Here is an 18,971-nt window from a genome sequence, read left to right on the forward strand (position 1 = left end):
ACCTTCGTTCCAGATTCGGAGCCCAGTAAAAGCTACGTGCACTTGCTGTGTTTGATTTATACTTTGCTCAGGTAAATACTTTTAACTTATTTTCCCTATACGGGCTTGGGGTACGGTACATAAAAATACCGCTTGGTCGGGCATTAAATTTTTAATCGTATGAAGGTTAATTTATTTGGTATGACCCGTTTAAATTGTTTTGTTTGCTTAAAAATACCGCTTGGTCGGGCATTAATTTTTTAATCCTTGGCATCATTCAAAGAAATGGCCACGACCTAAGCACGGGGTGTAGGCGTACACCTGACAGCTGCATATGTAAAAACCGGTAGCCCACTTAAAGGAATCAGCCTTGTGGGTATTATACCTGTGGTGTGTCAGTTAATCTAGACCGGCCCCACAAACCGGCCCTGATGGACGACAAATAAGTAAAACTGTATACAAGATTATTTTTAATTGTCCCAAGTTATAAAAGATATTTTTGCCTAAGGGCATTCAAACTAATTTTCAAACTCTTTTCAAAATGAGTCAGTTAAGTTGTATTTACCAGTGTAAACTGACGTATTTTCCAAAAAGGCTAAGTGCAGGTACTATACGTAATAGGCTGGCTACTCCAGGCATCAATAATCAAGTCTCGCAAGCTCTAGATGTCAAAGTCTGTTGAACAGTTTTCCTTTTTATTCGATCCGCCTGTGGATCTGTTTCAACTATCTTGTGATACATAATATTACAATTTTATTCAATTGAAATAAATCTATCTTTTGCTTCTGATGTGCATTTAAATTTGTGTTGATTGACTATAATGATATCAACTACGTCACGATACTCCCCACCGGGCCCACCGGTAATACGTGGAAATATCGGGGTGTGACATTAGTCAAAGCACTGCTGCACCTATCCAAATATCTGCCACTACTCAAACTGATGTTCATATTATCCAAACATCTGTTGCAATTACAAAAGTGATAACATAGGTTACAACTACACCTCTATCTTCATCTTCACACAAGTCCCCAAAAGGACTACTTATCCACAACAGAAAACCAACCACACCACTTCCACAACCTTCACCAAAAATACAAAAAATCACAAATCAGAACCAGGAGAACCAAATTCATTGTCCAAGATGATGATGAGGAAACTCCTGATGCATCTCCCACCAAAACAACCACCACCACTACATCTCCAATATCCACCACTACAACCACCCCAATCACTCACATCCTTTCACATACCACATCTTCACCTACTCCTCTTGACCCACTAGAGTTAGAACATGTCTCAAAAGAGATAGAGTCTTTCTACTCCACAACTGACATGAGTAAAATGATCTTTCCTTCCCTTAGAAAATATAAAAAGCCTAAAAATGTACAAGAGTACCTAGATTTAAACCTCAAACAGGCTAAAAACATTGTTTCTTTCAAAAGAAAAGGAAATACAGTTCTTCAATATCTTCTTCAAACAGATGTCTCAAAACACTGATCATGTTGCTCAAAGGTCTACTGAGCACAACAGAGGTTTCAAACAAATAATTTGAAAAACAGATCTTTCATATCTTCTTTAAAGGGTTTCCTCAATAGAACCCACGCTCTGAACAGAGGTTTGCTACTACAAATTGCAACTGACCACATGGACAAAAAGGGTAACCGTTGTCCACGCTGGCATCCCTGTTTCATTAATCCTATAAAAACCCATGAGAAATAAAGTTACATCTATCCTCTATTATTGAAAAATTCAAAAGCATTTCAAAGAGAAAAACTCTGAATTTGCTTCCATCAAACTCTGCTTTCAATCAAAAGATCATCTGCATAAAAGATTTTCAAAAGATTTAAGCAAATAGTTCATCATGGCCCTCGATTTGAAAACACCTCACAACTATCTACCGTATCTTGTAAAACACAACAAAAATACGGAATTTTCACCCCATCATCAACATCATAAATTACTCAAAATATCTCAACATCCTCACCGATGATGCACCCATCTATCTTGCCACACTTAGAGAATTTTGGGCAAATTCAAAGCTTTCGCTGCTAAACAAAAAGCCCTTTCTCATAACATCCACCATTAATAAAGAACATGTGGAAATCATCGTAGAATCCATCTCCACCATGTCTCATTTAGAGGACACGTCATGTATGGAATCTTACCCTAACATTGACTTACATGCTGAGTTCATAGAAAGGGGCTATGAAGGTCAGACGGTGGGAGCAACACTTTCTAAACCAAAGTTCCCACCTAAAATGAATTTTTTTCCATACTCTCTTAGTTTTCCTATCTGCTAAAACCACTTCTTTTAACGAAATACCCCTAAAAACTCAGTACTTGGGGTATGCTATTTTGAGAAATTCAAATCATAAGCCATCCCAGATACTGTTTCAAGATTTGGTAGCAAATTTAAGGGCAATCAAGAGAGGTACTAGCAATCCTTTTCTTATCTATCCAAGTTTGTTAAGCTTATACCACAAAAATGTTTTAAGAAAAGAAAACTTTGAACAAGGTGAAACACTTAAAAGTAACAGTCTTTCAAATGAAACTTTTACTCGCATGATGGCCAAAAGCCAAGACAATGTGGTAAATGAAAACATTTTAGAAAATTAAGCAACAGAAGTTACAACATCTGTTGCTAAGCTTACTGCTCCTTGTGACCATGGTGCACAACCCAACACTGTGAAACCCACACCAGGCATTTCCATACAAACCACTTCCATTCCCATTCCCATCCCTATATCCAAAAGTAAAACCAAAAAGAAAGGGTCTCTAGAGGTTGAGATGCTAGAGATACCTGCTGTAACATAAATGCAGCTAACATCTGTTGTTGCTTCCTTACAACAGATGCAAACATCTCCACCCAGTCAACCTACTCACTCTTCCTCACAAAAGGAAAGTGCTGTAAGCACAAGGGACACATATCAAAAGGGAGATATATCCCTTGATTATCTCTACTCAAGTCCCTCTCCCAGGGCTGCCTCTCTTTCCACACCACCTACTTCAATATTCCCTTCACCCTTACAAATATTGTTTGATGCAATTGATACAACTGATTTGCATATACCTAGTCCCTCTCAAAAATCAATCACAGAGAGTTCACTTCCACAAGTGATTAGAGCAAGCTCTGGGATCATTGTCATCCCACAAGCAGAGGAGGCAACACCACCTGCGTCTAAAGAGACACAGGTCGGTATTTCAAGTGGGGAAGCCACTACAATTGTAGAGACAACAGTCTCACAATTGGACAGTGGTTACATCTTTAAGACCCCCTTGAAGGCAACAACTGTTGAGACACTAGTATCTTCACCAGTTGGAAGTCCCTAGTACCAAGAACAAGGGGCACTTAGTCTAAAACCAAGTTTAACCACCTCAGGTGGGAATCAGATGATCTTGTTAACTCAGGTGACGGATTAAACTATCAAGAATTAACGGAGAGGGTTACTAATTTGGAAAGATCTGTTGGAGAGATCAAGGATATGATAAAAACCTTGCTCAAAACTCCAGACCCCGACCATCAAATGTAGACATTGCAAAAAAATTTGACCCCACGTTAAACCATATTTACATCTTCAAAAGCAAGTTGCAGAAGAAAGATATGCCAAAGCTTGTAAGACAAACAATGGATGCTAGGTACCAAGATACACAGGCAGAAGTTAAAGCCATTAAAGACTTTATCTTTGAAAACACTAGTCAAGCTCTCACTCTCCTTAAGTATGATGATGCCAAAAAAGGGGAGGAAGAAGAGTGCATGAGGAAGCTCCCACCTTTGGTCAAAAAGGCTGGAAAAAAGCCTGACATTGTTGCACTCAAAAGGGCTAGAAAAGAAGAAATTGATAAAGGAATTGAGAAGCAAAAGAAAAGGGATACAAGGGAAGCAAATATGTAGATAACAGTGTAGGAAATCATCAAAAAAAAAAAACATCAAGACAACCAAGGCTCTTCAACAGATGTTCCAACAAAGGTTTGTCAAAGCACCGCTACACCTATCTAAACCAGTGCCACACCAATCACTACTCTAACCCCTGTTCCCCCTCCACTACTCAAACTACTGCTTCTACTACCAAAACATCTGTTGCCACTACAAAAGTGACAACAGAGGTTACAACTACTCAAACACCACCCTCACTACCATCATCTAAATCCCCCAAAGGACTTCATTAAAGAAAACCTACATCACTACCTCCACAACCACCACCAAAAACACAAAAATCCGAAACTAGAACCAGGAGAACTAAGTTCATTGTCTAAGATGATGATGAAGAAACTCCTGATGCATCTCCTATCAAAACCACAACCACTGTTTCATCACAACCATCTACCACCACAACATCATCAACCTCAGCTTCCACACCCCTTTCCTTGACCATATGGACCTACAAAATGTATCAAAAAAACGATACAATCTTTCTATTCCACAACTGACATCATCCAACTTACCTTTCTTCCCTCAAATTATATCAAAAGCCAAAAAATGTACAAGAGTATCTAGAGACAAAGCTTGTGCAGGCTGAGAAGATAGCTGCTTACAAAAGCAAGGGAAGAAGTGATAAGGAAGCTCAACAAATCATGTCTGAAGAGTTCACTAAAGTGAACAGACTTGAATATTTTGCTAAAGATGTCATTCAAAAGGCATCTCATGGACTAGCTAGCAAACCTAACCTCAAAAAGTAACTTAGGGAAGACTATCTTGATTTCATCATGAAGAACAAGCCATATAGAGCTTCAAGAGCTTAATTCACTAGATGTTCCGTTGAGGCCCTTGTGGAAGAAATAGCCAGAATTGAGATGTTAAAGCTTAATCCAGCAATTAAGCCCACTTTTCCCAACTGGGCTGGAGGAAGAAAACCCGTTGGCTTAAAAGTAGTTGAACTTACTCGAATGAAGGAAGAGATGGTGGCTGCCAAATATGGCTCTATGCAATCAATGGCTAAATGGGATGAGCTTAAAAATTGAAGATCGCAAGAATTACTGAATCTTCCACTCGAAAGGGATGCTGATGATTCACTATCTGAAAGATTTGGAAAGCAATTCAAAGCACAAATCAAGAATATGTTGAAGAAGAGGAATAAAAGTTGACCTAATAAACATCTGTTTTGGCATCATCTATTTTAGGGGGAGATTGTTGGACCTTTAAAAGAAAAGATGATATCCAAAAGCTAAAGCATGATCCACTGATCAAATAATAAGAAAAAGATTGAACAAGTCTATCCCCAAAGATTGTGAATCTTGAACACCTAATCAGAACTCTGTTCAAGAGCATGACAAACATCTGATGAAGGATTGGAACCACTGTTCAAGATACAACATCTGTTGAAGCTAAAGTTTGTTGAAGAACAAAGCCTTGATCAAGCCAAAGGTATGATGAAGAAGACCAATTATTTGTTTGGCCAAACAGATGATTGGACAACTACAAAAGAGGATAGCTTAGACAGTGGTTTCTCAATGTAACAATACTTATCTTATCAGTGTTTAGAATTATCCTAGATCAGTTGTTAAGATTTGCATGGATGTTTGTAACAAATGTGGAATCTTTTCTGTTAGCAATGTTAGATGTTACTATCAGGGTGATGTCCGCCAATCACTGAATAGAGCTTTCGTACTTAGTATAAATAGATCACACCTATTAGTGATCTATTTATCACACACTTCACCTTTTTTCCTGTATGAACTGATTTGCTTACGTGGTCAGCTAAGGGGGAGTCTGTAGAGTCAATCGAGTTGTAAAACATTGAATCTTTTGTATTTAATGAAAACCAATTAGTGATTGATGACTACTTCCAGTTTGTGAATATTATTGTGTTTGATCAATATATGTTTACAAACAATAAACAGAGTTCTGACAGTAACTAACTTGAAAGACAAATGGTTTGAGTACAAAGGAAAAATCTTGATAACAATTATGTAACAAATAAAGAAAACTGAGCGGTAGTTAATCTTGAACCAAGGTTTAAATCTTTAACTCGAGTCGTTAGTTGGATCTTAAGAAAGTTTCAATATTTGATCTTATATACATCAAAAAGTTTGATATCTAGACATCACGAATCCTATAAAGGTCATATATTAAGGTTGGTCTAGGTAATGTATTTATAAATCTAACCGAATTCGACATGCTTAGGTAAAATCCTTTACCTAGTCATATACCTCATATTTGGGTACGGAATACATAGTACAATTTTGTGTCACAAAACTATGTGTTTAGTCATTACTTAGCCAGATACTGCATCATTTGGATATCTACAACTACAAATGTTACACGACTATTACTCTAGTAGCCCGTATCTTGAATCTAGTCTACCCTTGTAATCTGCAGCAAAACACACCAAAGTATATAAGATTACTTAGCTGTGTTTCTTGAATCTCTAGTATTCATTTCTAATTCTTGATTTCATCATGAGTTGTTCATTCTTCAGTTATGATGAGATCTTTATCCTTTCTCATTAAAATGCCAAAACAACAAATTAGTAAAAAACTGGAAGGTAAATGGGCAACAAGTTGCATCACAACCCCTTTTTGAATTACAAAACCAATCCTAATAAAGACGAATCGACTCTTAAGGTTCATAAAATTACTATTCATGACGCACTGGACCCTATTTAGGAACTCCATGGACACCGGGGCTAGGGAACCAAATGTATCAAAAACAAATGGTATAAACACATGTTGATTCTCTAAACAAGCTTTCTCGTGTTTAACGACTTTGCTTGATTCCGCCTTCAGCGCTGCCTGGCCAGCAACAAACCCATTATCCCTGAGCCCAACAAGAGGAGACACTCCTGTAAGGTCAACACAAGCGTGTTTTCCCCTGCCTACCCAAACACAAGAATATTAGTTAGCCGAAGAGTAGACCTCCAATCGAGCAGATCCGACAGAAAGTTTACTAGAGCCTCCTTTGTTTTGTCGAAATCCCTACCAACTTTAGAATATCACAAAGAATATCCCTAACCAAATTATGTATGTATTTCAACCCGGGTAACTCCTTGCAATGGACTGTATGCTCACCAAAAATATCTAAACAAACCTTACGGCAAACTGGACAGGGCTCATCAATCGGAAACAGAGGGATTATTAGCTGGTACTTAAGAATTGCCCGGTTATCCACAACCGGCATGTATTGGCCCAGTCCTTCAATGGTGATGATTGTTAGGAAATCCTGAGCACAGGAAGCCCAGAGACAATCAAACATGGCTTTCTGATGAGGGGATATACCAAACTTGTTTCCCAAACTCTAGACAATTCTACTAAATAAGGCACTCATCAAAGCATCCTAGGCTTTTAGGGGGGGGTTGTCCTTATTAGAAAAACCACTAAGATAAAAAAAATCAGGAAGGGACATGTGCATGCAATCCAACACACATACATCATCTGAATGTAACTCGACAATATCATAGTTTCGAAGATTGTGGTCCTACAAACTCCAAGATTGCGCCCTCAAGGCCATGAAAACGTATGTCGATACATCCTCAGCCGAACATAAACCCAAACCCCCAAAATGGATTGGAAGGGATGCAAAACTCCATTAAAGATCCCAAAAAAACGGACCTTGCAAACGCCAATATCCTCGATCGCTCTCCGAGGGTTCTTATAAAAAACGGAAAAAGCCTCCCAACAAGTGTAGGCTAGCACCTTCGGAGGCCGAACAACAACTTAGCAACACCCATGTAGGAGCACAACAAGAGGAGCTTGCATTGAGGGCTTGCAGACGTGAAAGATTGCTCATCAGATCCAATGCACGATATGCCCTTTTCACGACCTAACTACTGATGAAACCCGCATCCTGACTAACAGTGCCCCCGAGAGTTTTTCACCCAACATTGGCCTTCCAATCCCGCTAGGAAACAAACCCTCACATGCCTTAACTCCATTGCACAATGGCCAAAAAACTGATGTTTTCCTAACATTAAATTCAAGCCCCAAATCGGGGCCCTCAGACCTGATGATTTCTAAAGCTTTAGCCACCTCTTTAGCATCTCATATAATCGTACCATCATCCAAGTACCAAGCATAGAAGAGTAACTTGCATCTATCTCATATGTGGTGAATGAGGGGATGCAAAACTAAGGCAAATAGAATAGGCCTCAAGGGGTCCCCCTGCTGAACCTCGGTGGTTGACCAAATATGATCGTCTTTGGCATAAATCTAGCCGGTTGTTCATATAGAAAATCCACCCATGGGGAAATAGGCGGGCATCGGGTCCCAACCTCTTACAAAAGAACAGTCATATCCACCAGTTTGAAAGCATTAGAGAAATCAATAGTAATCATGGCCAATGACCCATCTGAGTCAAAAACGTTCAAGAACATGTTCGCGCTATGGAGCACAACCTCAGCTCCACTAGGGATCCCCCACCCCAAATTGAAAATCAACAAGATATTTAGCCATCTCCTTTCCGACACCCCTCATAGCCGCCTTAGAGACTAAACTCCTCCAAATTGCGCTCACGGCAATAGGCCTAAACGAGTGAAGTGGCCATCCGCAACTTTCCTTAAACATTGCTTAACATTGGTGCCCACCCTAGAATTATCAGACCCACGGAGAGGCTCTTCAGAGTGCAAGACCACCTCTAAGGGTTGGGTACATTGCCCCATGCTGTCAGGGCCCGTTGATGAGATCAAACCTTCAATACTGTTCACTTGCCTAGATTATAATAATGAATATCAAAAGCTTGCATGTAAATGGAATCTCTAACATTTAACATAAGAGCAACATTTAGAATAACACATGTTCTTCTCTTTGAAAGCTCAATACAGTCCGTACTTAATCGATTTTTTATATAGATACTTATTCTGTTTTCTTTTTTTTTTTTACTTCCCCGTGGTCTCAGAACCATAAATCTTAGTACCCACCATAACTTAAATATCGTATAACATCTTTTCTTTGACTAAAATAATAGAAAGATAAAAGTCTTAATTGGCTAGTGTCTTGAAATAAGTGGCTAAAACAAAATAATAGGATATAATGCTAAAAATTGGTAGACAAAATGATAATGTGTGGGTAAGGAAAAACATAAAGAAAAGACTACGGTTGGAGGGTATGGCTAGAGGCTTTATCATCGCCACCTTAGCGTCACATCACCGCCACATCACACAAGAGGTTTAAAGCCCCCTCCTTTAAATTGAAGAGTGTGGAGGGTGTAGCTGGGGCCTTAGAGCATTCTCATCCAATCCATCAAATTATACATACATTCTACTAAAAAACAACTTCTATATCAATATATTTTCACTAAAAACAAATACTTTTTCCCTTTCCTTTTCAATTAAATAATATTATCATTACATTTTTCTCTCTCCTTCACTCACAACCACTTTCAATATATATTAAAAAAATTATACTGGGTGAACAGTGTCTCCCCAAATATACAGATGAACAGTAACATTTTCTCTCTCCTCCACTCATAACCATTTTTTATACCCTTTATAATATAAAAACTACCCCTCACATATTTTGATGATTTGGATGAGAATGCTCTTATAGCGCCGCTCTTTAAACCAATCAAATTCGATAGAGCCCCCTTTTGCTCGTTAACATGGTGGCGGAAGGTTGATGGCGCCCCCCCCTCCCTTAATTGTGGAGGTGTGGACGATGGAGGCCCTTAGGCGCTATGGAAGCTGAGGCCTCATTCCCACTATGTTTATTCATCATTCCTTCCTCAATATTCACATCAACCTCCACTCCACGATTATGGCTGCATGCCCCCATCGCTTTCGCTGACTTTATTTGTGTTCGTGAACACATTTTTTCCTTAATGAACAAACACAAAAATAAAATCTTATTTGGTAAGTGTCCATAAACCGTTCGTGAATATATTTATTTCCTTAACGAGTGAACATGAACAAGGCCATATCCGTGTTTGTTCGATTCGTTTACGGCCATACTTTTAAAAGTCACAAAACGAATGAATAGAAAGTTTTTCTTTTATATTTTATACTTATTTTAGAACTACGCAAGATTTCAAATCAAGTAATATATACCACTTACAAAAAAAAAAGTTATATTTCTTCTTTTTATAAATAACTCCATGCATGACTTCAAGAAATGATACTAAAATAGTTAAGCATATCATTCAAATCTAAACAATATTTTATATATGAGATTAATCACTTGAAAGAGATAAAAACCATGTTTGTAGAAATTGCTAGTCGTTAGTTGGCGGGTGAGGTGGGAACTAGCGATTAATCTGGATTAACCAGGGATTAATCAAATATAATCACGATTAATTGTAATTAATTGAGATTAATTGGTGATTAATCGAGGATTAATTGACGCCTAATCAGGATTTTTATAACCATGATAAAAACTGAACTAATAATAAAAAAAAACAAAATAAGTTTAAAATTCCTAGACTTTATCAAAAGAATAATTCTTCTCACACTTAAACCTAAGCAATGTCCACGATGTTTTAAGACTAAAGGGTATGGGGGCCGGCTGAAGCCCGGCTAGGACTGGCGCCGGTCCCCCACACCGCCCCCCAGGCTTGGCTCGGCACAACCGGCACCCCACAGCCGGGGAAGACGGGCCCATTTGATTCAAAACTAGCCGTTGTAACGGCTATTTTAATAAACAAAAATTACTTTTTTAATTTAAATAAATACCTCTATCTCATCCATTTTTATACAATTCTCTCCCATTCTACTCCCATTCTTCTCCAATTCTCTTCCTTTTTTTTTATAAAAAACACTCCATATTTTTTTATACAATTTGCTCTAATCATGAATCCATTCAACCCAAACAATCCCAACCCAAAAAACCCCAACCCGAATAATCCCAATCCGAACCAACCTAATTTTTTTTTCGACTCCCGCTTACACGCCGACTATGGATCCTTCGTGGGGGGCCTCGCAATTTCCGTTTTCGAGTTTCCAACAAACACCCAACGCTTTCTCACAAATGTCTCAACTTCAACAAATGCAACAATACCAAGCACTCCAACAAATCATGCAACGTAACACGTTTGAACAACTCCAATCGCAACCGCCGGTTCAACTTGACGATGATGATGAAGAAGTCGTCCCCGAATCGCCACCGCAAGAGCTCAAGCGCAAAAAAAACAAGGGGAAGGGAAAGAAGGTTGAAAACGTACCCGAAACCGCGCCAAAAAGCGGTTCGAGAGCAAAGGGTAGACCTTGGACGAAAGTAGAGGAGGAGGCACTAGCAATGGCGTTTGTTAAGTCCTCTATTTGCCCGATAATCGGTATGAACCAAAGTTTTAATTTAAATTTTAAAACATTTATTTTTTATTTTTACTAATGCAATATTTTTTAAAATTTAGGAAACAACCAAACGAGTAGTAGTTTTTTGAAGGCGACAACGGATAGATTTAACACGATTATGGAGCATGGTCCGGCTCATGATGTCGAATCCGTCTCGGGCAAGTGGTGTAAAATGAGCAAGGTCATCAATCACTTTAACCAGATTTATAACCAAATTTACACTTCCCCTCCTAGCGGGAGTAACGACGAGGACATTCTTAACCTTGCTATCGCCAAGTGGGACTCTCAAAATTCAACGCCTTTCCCGCACTTCCGAGCATGGAACGTTGTAAGAAAAGAACAAAAATGGAAGCCGGTTCCAAATGAGGTCGCAACGGCCAAACGGACTAAAACTTCCGAGTCCGGAAGTTATAGTGCGGGAGGCTCCACCGCTCGTTGTCAAATCGACATAAACGACGACCCGGAAGATGACGAGGATGTGTTGCCCGTTCACGAGTCGGAACGTCCCACCGGGAGGGACAAAGCAAAAAAAGAAGCGGCCGGAAAGCGAAAAGGGGCCGGCTCGAGTGGAGGTGGCGGCTCGAGTGGAGGTGGGGGCTCGAAGGCATCGTCGAAAATGGACGAGTTGATAAACGAATTTCGTTAGTTCAAAGAGTTCGCGACCGAAAAATATACTCACAAGAAAACCGTGTCGGCCGACTATGCTCGAGCGGAGGATTTTAGGATTATGAGGTTGGATCTCGACTCGGTTCCGGAGGATGAACGCGAGGTTTATCGGAGGATGAGAGAAGAGGTGAAAAAAATGGACGTCGTAGGTTTTCTAGTTTTTTAATCGTATCGTATCGTAACTTTTTTTTCGTTTTTTATGTTTTTCGTTTTCACGATTACTAATTTTTATTTTTAGGAAATGTAATTCTTTTAATGTTATGAAATGATTTTATTTAGGTTGTTTTATGTTGTAATTTTTAATGTTTTTAAAGTTTTTATTAAATTAAAAAAAAAAAAACATAAAAAATTATAAAATAAAAGGTGGGGTAGGCTCATCCTCCACCCCCTCAAAATGCATGGAGGCCCATCCTCCATGAGTTGGTGATGTGGCGCCTACGTAGCGGCCCATCCTCATGGGGATGAGCCTCCCCATACCCACTAGTCTAAAAACAAAACAAAACAACATAGTGTGTGAAAAAGAAGAATAAGGTAACAAAAGATCACACCCTAATTATATGCGCATTTATTGAAAAGATAATGTAGATGAGTAGAAAAGCATGTGAACAAATTTAGACTAAATTTGTAAGCAGAAGAACAAAAGAACATACGAAAACAACACTAGCAACTCGACACAAAATAAATCCATACATCCCATAGAAAAAAAAAGAGGATGTCTAAAAAAAATATGACAGAATAAAACTTGAAATCACTTTGGCCTCAAATGAGCTTGCCAATGACTTATTTTCTTAGGCAGTGATGATTTCTCGACCAGGTCCTCTCAAGATGTGGCATGCACCTCTTTCCCTCTGGTATTTACATGCTATTTACATGGCTTGTGTGAGAAGCAAACCCTGACATCCATTCGTTCTTAGAAATAATGAAACCTCTCTTAGCAAGTCTTTAGATGACTAATGACTTCTTCAGCTAACATGCCTTCTAGATCACCAAATTGCTCGGATGAGGTTACACTATGCATAAACCTCATAGGGATAACTAAAATGATACCACCTATGGGATGTTAGATTGTGTGTATTTATTATGGGTGAAGTTACCTTCTGTAGATGGGAGATGCTAGCTGGATAACATATTAGCAAAAGGACATATTATAGAACTAAACTTTGGAAAATTACCCTTAAATCTTATTTTCACATATGGGTCGTATAGGGTTATACGAATCATATAGAATATTCTGACACGACAAAGGATGCAACCTTTGTCATGTCAGATTATTCAATACGGTCCGTATATGGAGGATGTGAAAATAAGATTTAAGGCTGCTCGTTTAAGGCCTTTATGACCACCCTATACAACCCGTATGATGTTATACGGGTCGTATACAAGGTCAGATTTTTTTAATTGTTGATTCGACGTAAGATTCCTCGGTTTGTGTGCGACTCGATGTAAGATTCATCAGTTCGAGTGCGAGTTATTTGATTCGATGTAATATTCCACGATTCGCGCATTAATTATTTGACTAGACGTAATATTCCTCGATTCACATGTCAATTATTTGACAAGACGTAATATTCTGTCAAAATCTACTATATAAATGACTATGATCTTCTTCATTTTTCATTCAACTTCTATTTGTATCTTCTATATTCTCTATGTATTGAAGTTATCTTACGCTAGCAATGTCCTTTTGGGACGACAATTATTGCTTCAGTGGTGACTCTACTAGCGAGTCGAATCAGGCGATGTATGATTTGAATCAAAATAACAATTCAGGGTTCTTTGATTTAAATGTTCCGTTCGATTTATATCTTGCGTCTGATACCAATCAAGATCCGTGGGCTAACAGTGACTATTAGGGTAATTATGTTGGTGTAAATCCTAACGATTTAGGGTTTGGTGACATCACGGAAGTGATCCACCGCCGTCTGGTAGTGGAGGACAGCCGTCTGGGGGGGCCTAGAAATGACGAACCGACCAGGTAACATTTATTTATACATTAATTTGGCGTACGCTTTATAGAATTGTTTTATAACCACAAAGTGTTTTTTCAGAGATTCGATAGCATGGATGATTTGGTGAACTAGTGTAGAGCAGTCGAACACGACAACGGTTACGCCATAGTCACTCAAAGGACGAAGTATGATGACCCCTAGCCATGGGCCCTTAAAAATATGGCTTATATGCAATTATTGTCACAACCCCCGACCACACCCTGGATGGGAGCCGTGAATAGTTAAGCGGTACCGGTGGTTATTTCGAAAATATTGCCGCCGAAAATTTCATCAGGAACGTGAGTTAGGAAAAATATCAGAGTTTAGAAACACCGGAATTTTATTTATAACCAATGGGAATAAAACCCATGTTTTACAAAGAGAGCGTTAATAGGGGATAAACCAGAATTCATAAAACAATGTTTCTTAATTTTATTTGATAAAATAAACCACTTCTTTAAGCCTTTTTGGTGCGTATTACAACTCTTATTCAGTTATACTATAATCACCTGAAACATTTTAAAAACATTTTATCAGAAGGAAATGCTGGTGAATTCATTCATTTGTATAAAAAGACACAGTATTGTAATTACAGCATTAAGAGTTTTTACATTTGTTTATATCTTTTAGTTACCCACAGTACTTGTCACTCGCCCATTTCGGTGATTGTGGTCATATTACTTGTTTTGGTCAAAAATCACTTAAAGATAATGCAACCAAACTTTATGTAAACGGGGAATGATGCTTGGTATGATGAACAAAGTGAGGGATCACTCAAATGTAAAATGCACAAGTGACACAAGGATTTATACGAGGAAAAAGCCCTTGATCAATGAATGATCTCCGGCATAAAAAACCTCGGGTGATGGAAACTACCGATCACCAAACTTTAATATAACAAATAATGGTTACAACTTCGGATGGTAACGAGCTAGGTACAAGGATCACTATAGTATCGTATGCTAAAGCGTGTGAGAAATGTGTTGTGTCTTCCGCATGTTCAAGAGTGCCATTTATACAAGTGTGTGTGGTTCTATTTTAGGCAAATCACCTAACTACTAGCTCGTTACCCCTTTAGAAATAGAAGTAAATTTAGCCTAAATAATCGCCCTTGAATTGTGCTGAGTTTCCATATTTGCCATAACGTCCATCTTTGATTATGCTTGTGCGAGATTATCGTGACAGATTCCTTGTTTACGTTGCTAAGACCGGATCCAACTCGTAATTCCTGCAAGATAATATTAAGTCCAAAGAGAACAGTCGTTAGTATGAGGATCCTTGGAATGATCCGTGATCCTGATCCTGGAGCTCCTCTGAGGATCACTATCTGCCAAAGAAACAAGGATCACTTGTTAGGATCACATGTTAGGATCATATGTAAGGATCATAGGTCATAAAAATCCAGCCCTAACAATTGCCCCCAAAATATAAGGAGTACTTATGTGATATAAACGAGTTATATTTTGCTGAATCTTATCTCTAACTAACTCAACGAATATATAGCCGTTAAGGTGGAACTATCCGTTATGGTCTGACGTCATGGAGGTGACAGCCCTGCACAATCATGATTATAAATAGAAATAGGGATAGGATCGAATGCATTTAAATTCAAAGCAACTCCCTTTATAACCGTATTCAGAAGATCAACCAGGTATTCTCCTTTTCATCTTCTTCTCTCTTGCTCTGTTTTTCTTCTTCTTCTATTCTTCTGTAAAAGATGTTGCTCCGGAACTCCCCCTGCAAGGATCCTAAGAAGAACAACCCCTTAAAGGGTCAAGGGATCATCAAAGATTCCCCCTCCGAGAGGTGTTGCTTCACCGACCCTCAAATCGATAAAATCCGTCGTTGTTTCCCGGCGGAAACCCTTTTCAAGTCTTTTAGTCCTACCACTTTGAGTGATTTCATCTCTGAGACTTGGGTAGCTTTCCCGGTCACTCCTTTCTTGATAGGATATTCGTATCCTTTTCCTCAATTCACCCAATCTTTTTTCTCCCTTACCGGCATCTGCTATATCCAGGCTATGCGGATGATCTGGAGGGTGTTATACACCCTTGAAAGGATCATTGAGCAAGAGGGTATTGACCTCGGTATGGCGGAGTTGGGTGAGATGTATGATCTCACAACTTTTGGATCCCACAGATATTTGTTCAAGCGAAAAGCTGGAGAGGATCACCCTGTTTTCAAAGTGACCAAAAATGACACGAACTGGAAGCGACGATTCTTTTTTGTTAGGAGAGATTCCATCCCTAATGGGAAGGATTTGCCCAAGGAGTGGGCTACCCATGGTAGGATAGAGGATCCTGGAAGGATCATCATAGAACTTGTTCCTTAGGATGACTCCTGCTGCAAAAGAGAGACTCTTGGCCTTTAAGAAGCTTGATCCGGAGACAAGAACTTTCCAGGTTGCCACCCAGGATTCTCAAGAAGTATCCTCTGCCTCTGTCACAATGCCAAGTAAGTATCCTCATTTAAAAAGTAATTCTGTGTAGGATTCTCAAGTTTAATTAGAATACTTATCTTATTTTGGTTGTGTAGGTGCTGGAAAATCCTCTAAGTCTGCTTCAAAGTTCGGCATCGATGATCTTACCAATGTCAAATCCGCAAAGAAGAAGACTCCTGCTGCTAGCCCAACTGCTTCAGCCCCTAAAGCACCTATTAGGGGTAAAGGAAAGAAGAGAAAGGCCTCTGAGGATTTACAAGGTCTGCCCCTGCTCCGCCAACAGTTTCTGGACTACTTCAACGAGGTAAGGATCACTGCCCCTGTTTGTTATCCTGACAGTTTTGAGGATCACTTGTTTTTGACGTTATGCCTTGTTTTCCTTGCAGAAATTTGCTGAGATAGAGACTTATGTTGGCCACGTCGAGGATCAAGACCGCCAAATTGCTGACCTCCAACAGATGGGTGTGCTGAAGGATCTTAAGATAGCTGATCTTGAGAAGGAGCTCCGGGCCACCAAGGATAATGCTGCCAGGATGCTGATCAATTTTGATTATGAGAAGCATGAGATCACCCAGGATGCCAAGGTCTCTGCTGCAATAACCATGTATAAGATCCAGCTGCAGATGGCTATGGAGGCTCAGGATCCTGCCTTCGACAAAAGCACATGGGATGTAGAGGGTTGGAAGGCGAGGCTAGCAGAGCTTGAGGATGATGAAGAGGCTGAGGAGATCCCGATGCTTGAGGGTGGAGAGGCTGGCAAGGATCATGCTGGTGAGGCAAGTGGAGCTGGTGGTGATGGTGCAGCGAAGGATTGAGCTGCAGGATTGGGCGATGAAGGAAACTTCTAGACATAGCCGGAGCCCAATTTTTTTTTGTTTGGTGGTTGTGATGTTTTAAAACAATTATGGTCTGTATTTGAACAATAGTTTAGGGTTGAGGATCCAGGATCCTGTGAACAATAGGTAGGATTACAAATGGTGGAGGGATCCTCTGTTTGGGGGATGAAGCCATTGTGATCCTGCCGCCTTTTAATTTCCTGCATGCTATGACCGCACAAACAATGGACACCCTTTGCCAACCCATGTGGACGGGCCACGTTTTGCTGGTAGAAACGTGGGTTGGCAATTTTGACAACTTTGAAGGGTTTTAAACCTTTGTTAATAAAATAACTCTAATCTTTTTGGCTTATCTCGTATTGTTATCCTTTTAATTTCCAATTGTTTTGATACATGTTTGTTTGAGTAAGAAAAGTTGAGCAAATTATGTTTAAGAAATTTAGGATATGATCCTGGATCAAATATCCTATAATCGAAAATTTTCAAAGTAGTTTATTTTAAGGACCATAGGTTCAGTTGTCAAAGTCTAAGGGTTATTCAAACAGATAATGAATGAAATTGAAAATAATTAAGGATCATACCTGAGGATCCAAGTTAGGATCCTGACCTTTAATCAGGATAACCATAAATGAAACTTTAATGGATAATAAGGATTAAGGATCCTTAATTGTTTAACTTTGAAAACCTGAAAAATAGAACATAACTTGGGACTAAGCCAATATAAAAGATAAGTTAGTAACTGGGGACATGCCCAAAGGATCACTGGGGACAAGCCCGAAGGATAACTGGGGACAAGCCCGAAGGATAACTGGGGACAAGCCCGAAGGATAACTGGGGACAAGCCCAAGGATCGTATGTAAACTGGAGTATGGCCCTCACTGGCGACTATCCAAACTTAGTGGCATGAAAATGCCAAAACCTTAGCTAACGTGAAAACGTTAGAAACCTTAGGAATGGATGTATGGTACGTCTACCATTATACGTAGGATCCTAGGTATAGCCAGTGCGATGAGGTTATCAGCCCCTAAAGCGAGTACTGGTCCCAAAGACGTGAACTATACCAGGATCATCGTGCGCTACAGGCGAAAACTGGGGACAAGCCCAAGGATAACTGGGGACAAGCCCAAGGATCTGAGTTGCTTCTGAAGATTGTCAACATTATGCTAAGGATACCTGAACTTATCAGAACTCAAAATCTCGTGAGAGAAGGATGAAGGATACATGATCCTTATCCTTAAATAAGAAGATATGTAAATAAGAGTTCAAGCTTAGGACATTACCATAGTAAGGATCATTGATGCTTCAGGGATCCTTGAAGGATACTTCCAATGTAAGGATCACTCATGCCAGAAGGATCCTGCTTACATGAAATATTTTTTCAAGTGGACAGCATTCCAGGCTCTTGGTAACAGATTACCTTCCATGGTAAGCAATCTATATGCCCCCTTTCCAGCTTCGGCTTCGATCAAATAAGGGCCTTCCCATTTTGGTGCCAATTTCCCATCAGCAGGATTGGTGGTATTTTGGAATGCTTTTCTCAATACCATATCTCCAACTTGGAATTTCCTTATCCTGACATTTTTGTTGTAAGCACCAGCCATTCTTTGTTGGTAGCTAGCCATCCTTATCCTAGCCAGATCCCTGATTTCTTCAATAGTATCCAAGTCTTGAGCCAGGTTTGCATCATTCTCCTCAGGATCACGGGTACTTGTTCTAGCAGTTGGAACCACCATTTCTGTTGGGATCACTGATTCTGCCCCAAATACCAAAGAGAAGGGTGTTTGACCAGTAGCATTCTTGGGAGTTGTCCTATCAGCCCAAAGCACATAAGGCAATTCCTCTGCCC

The 18,971-nt window shown here is 39.5% G+C and overlaps 1 protein-coding gene across 1 annotated transcript; it reads left to right on the top strand.

Annotated features, from left to right (window-relative positions):
• The first annotated feature begins 10,872 nt into the window (after positions 1-10,872).
• Positions 10,873-11,841, top strand: LOC110870133. The gene is made up of 2 exons (XM_022119335.1): positions 10,873-11,176; positions 11,255-11,841. The coding sequence occupies exons 1-2, from the start codon at positions 10,873-10,875 to the stop codon at positions 11,839-11,841; spliced, it is 891 nt and encodes a 296-aa protein (XP_021975027.1).
• The last annotated feature ends 7,130 nt before the right edge of the window (positions 11,842-18,971 follow it).

The sequence above is a fragment of the Helianthus annuus genome, chromosome 8 (genome assembly GCF_002127325.2).
Source record: "Helianthus annuus cultivar XRQ/B chromosome 8, HanXRQr2.0-SUNRISE, whole genome shotgun sequence".
Classification (NCBI taxonomy): Eukaryota; Viridiplantae; Streptophyta; class Magnoliopsida; order Asterales; family Asteraceae; genus Helianthus; species Helianthus annuus.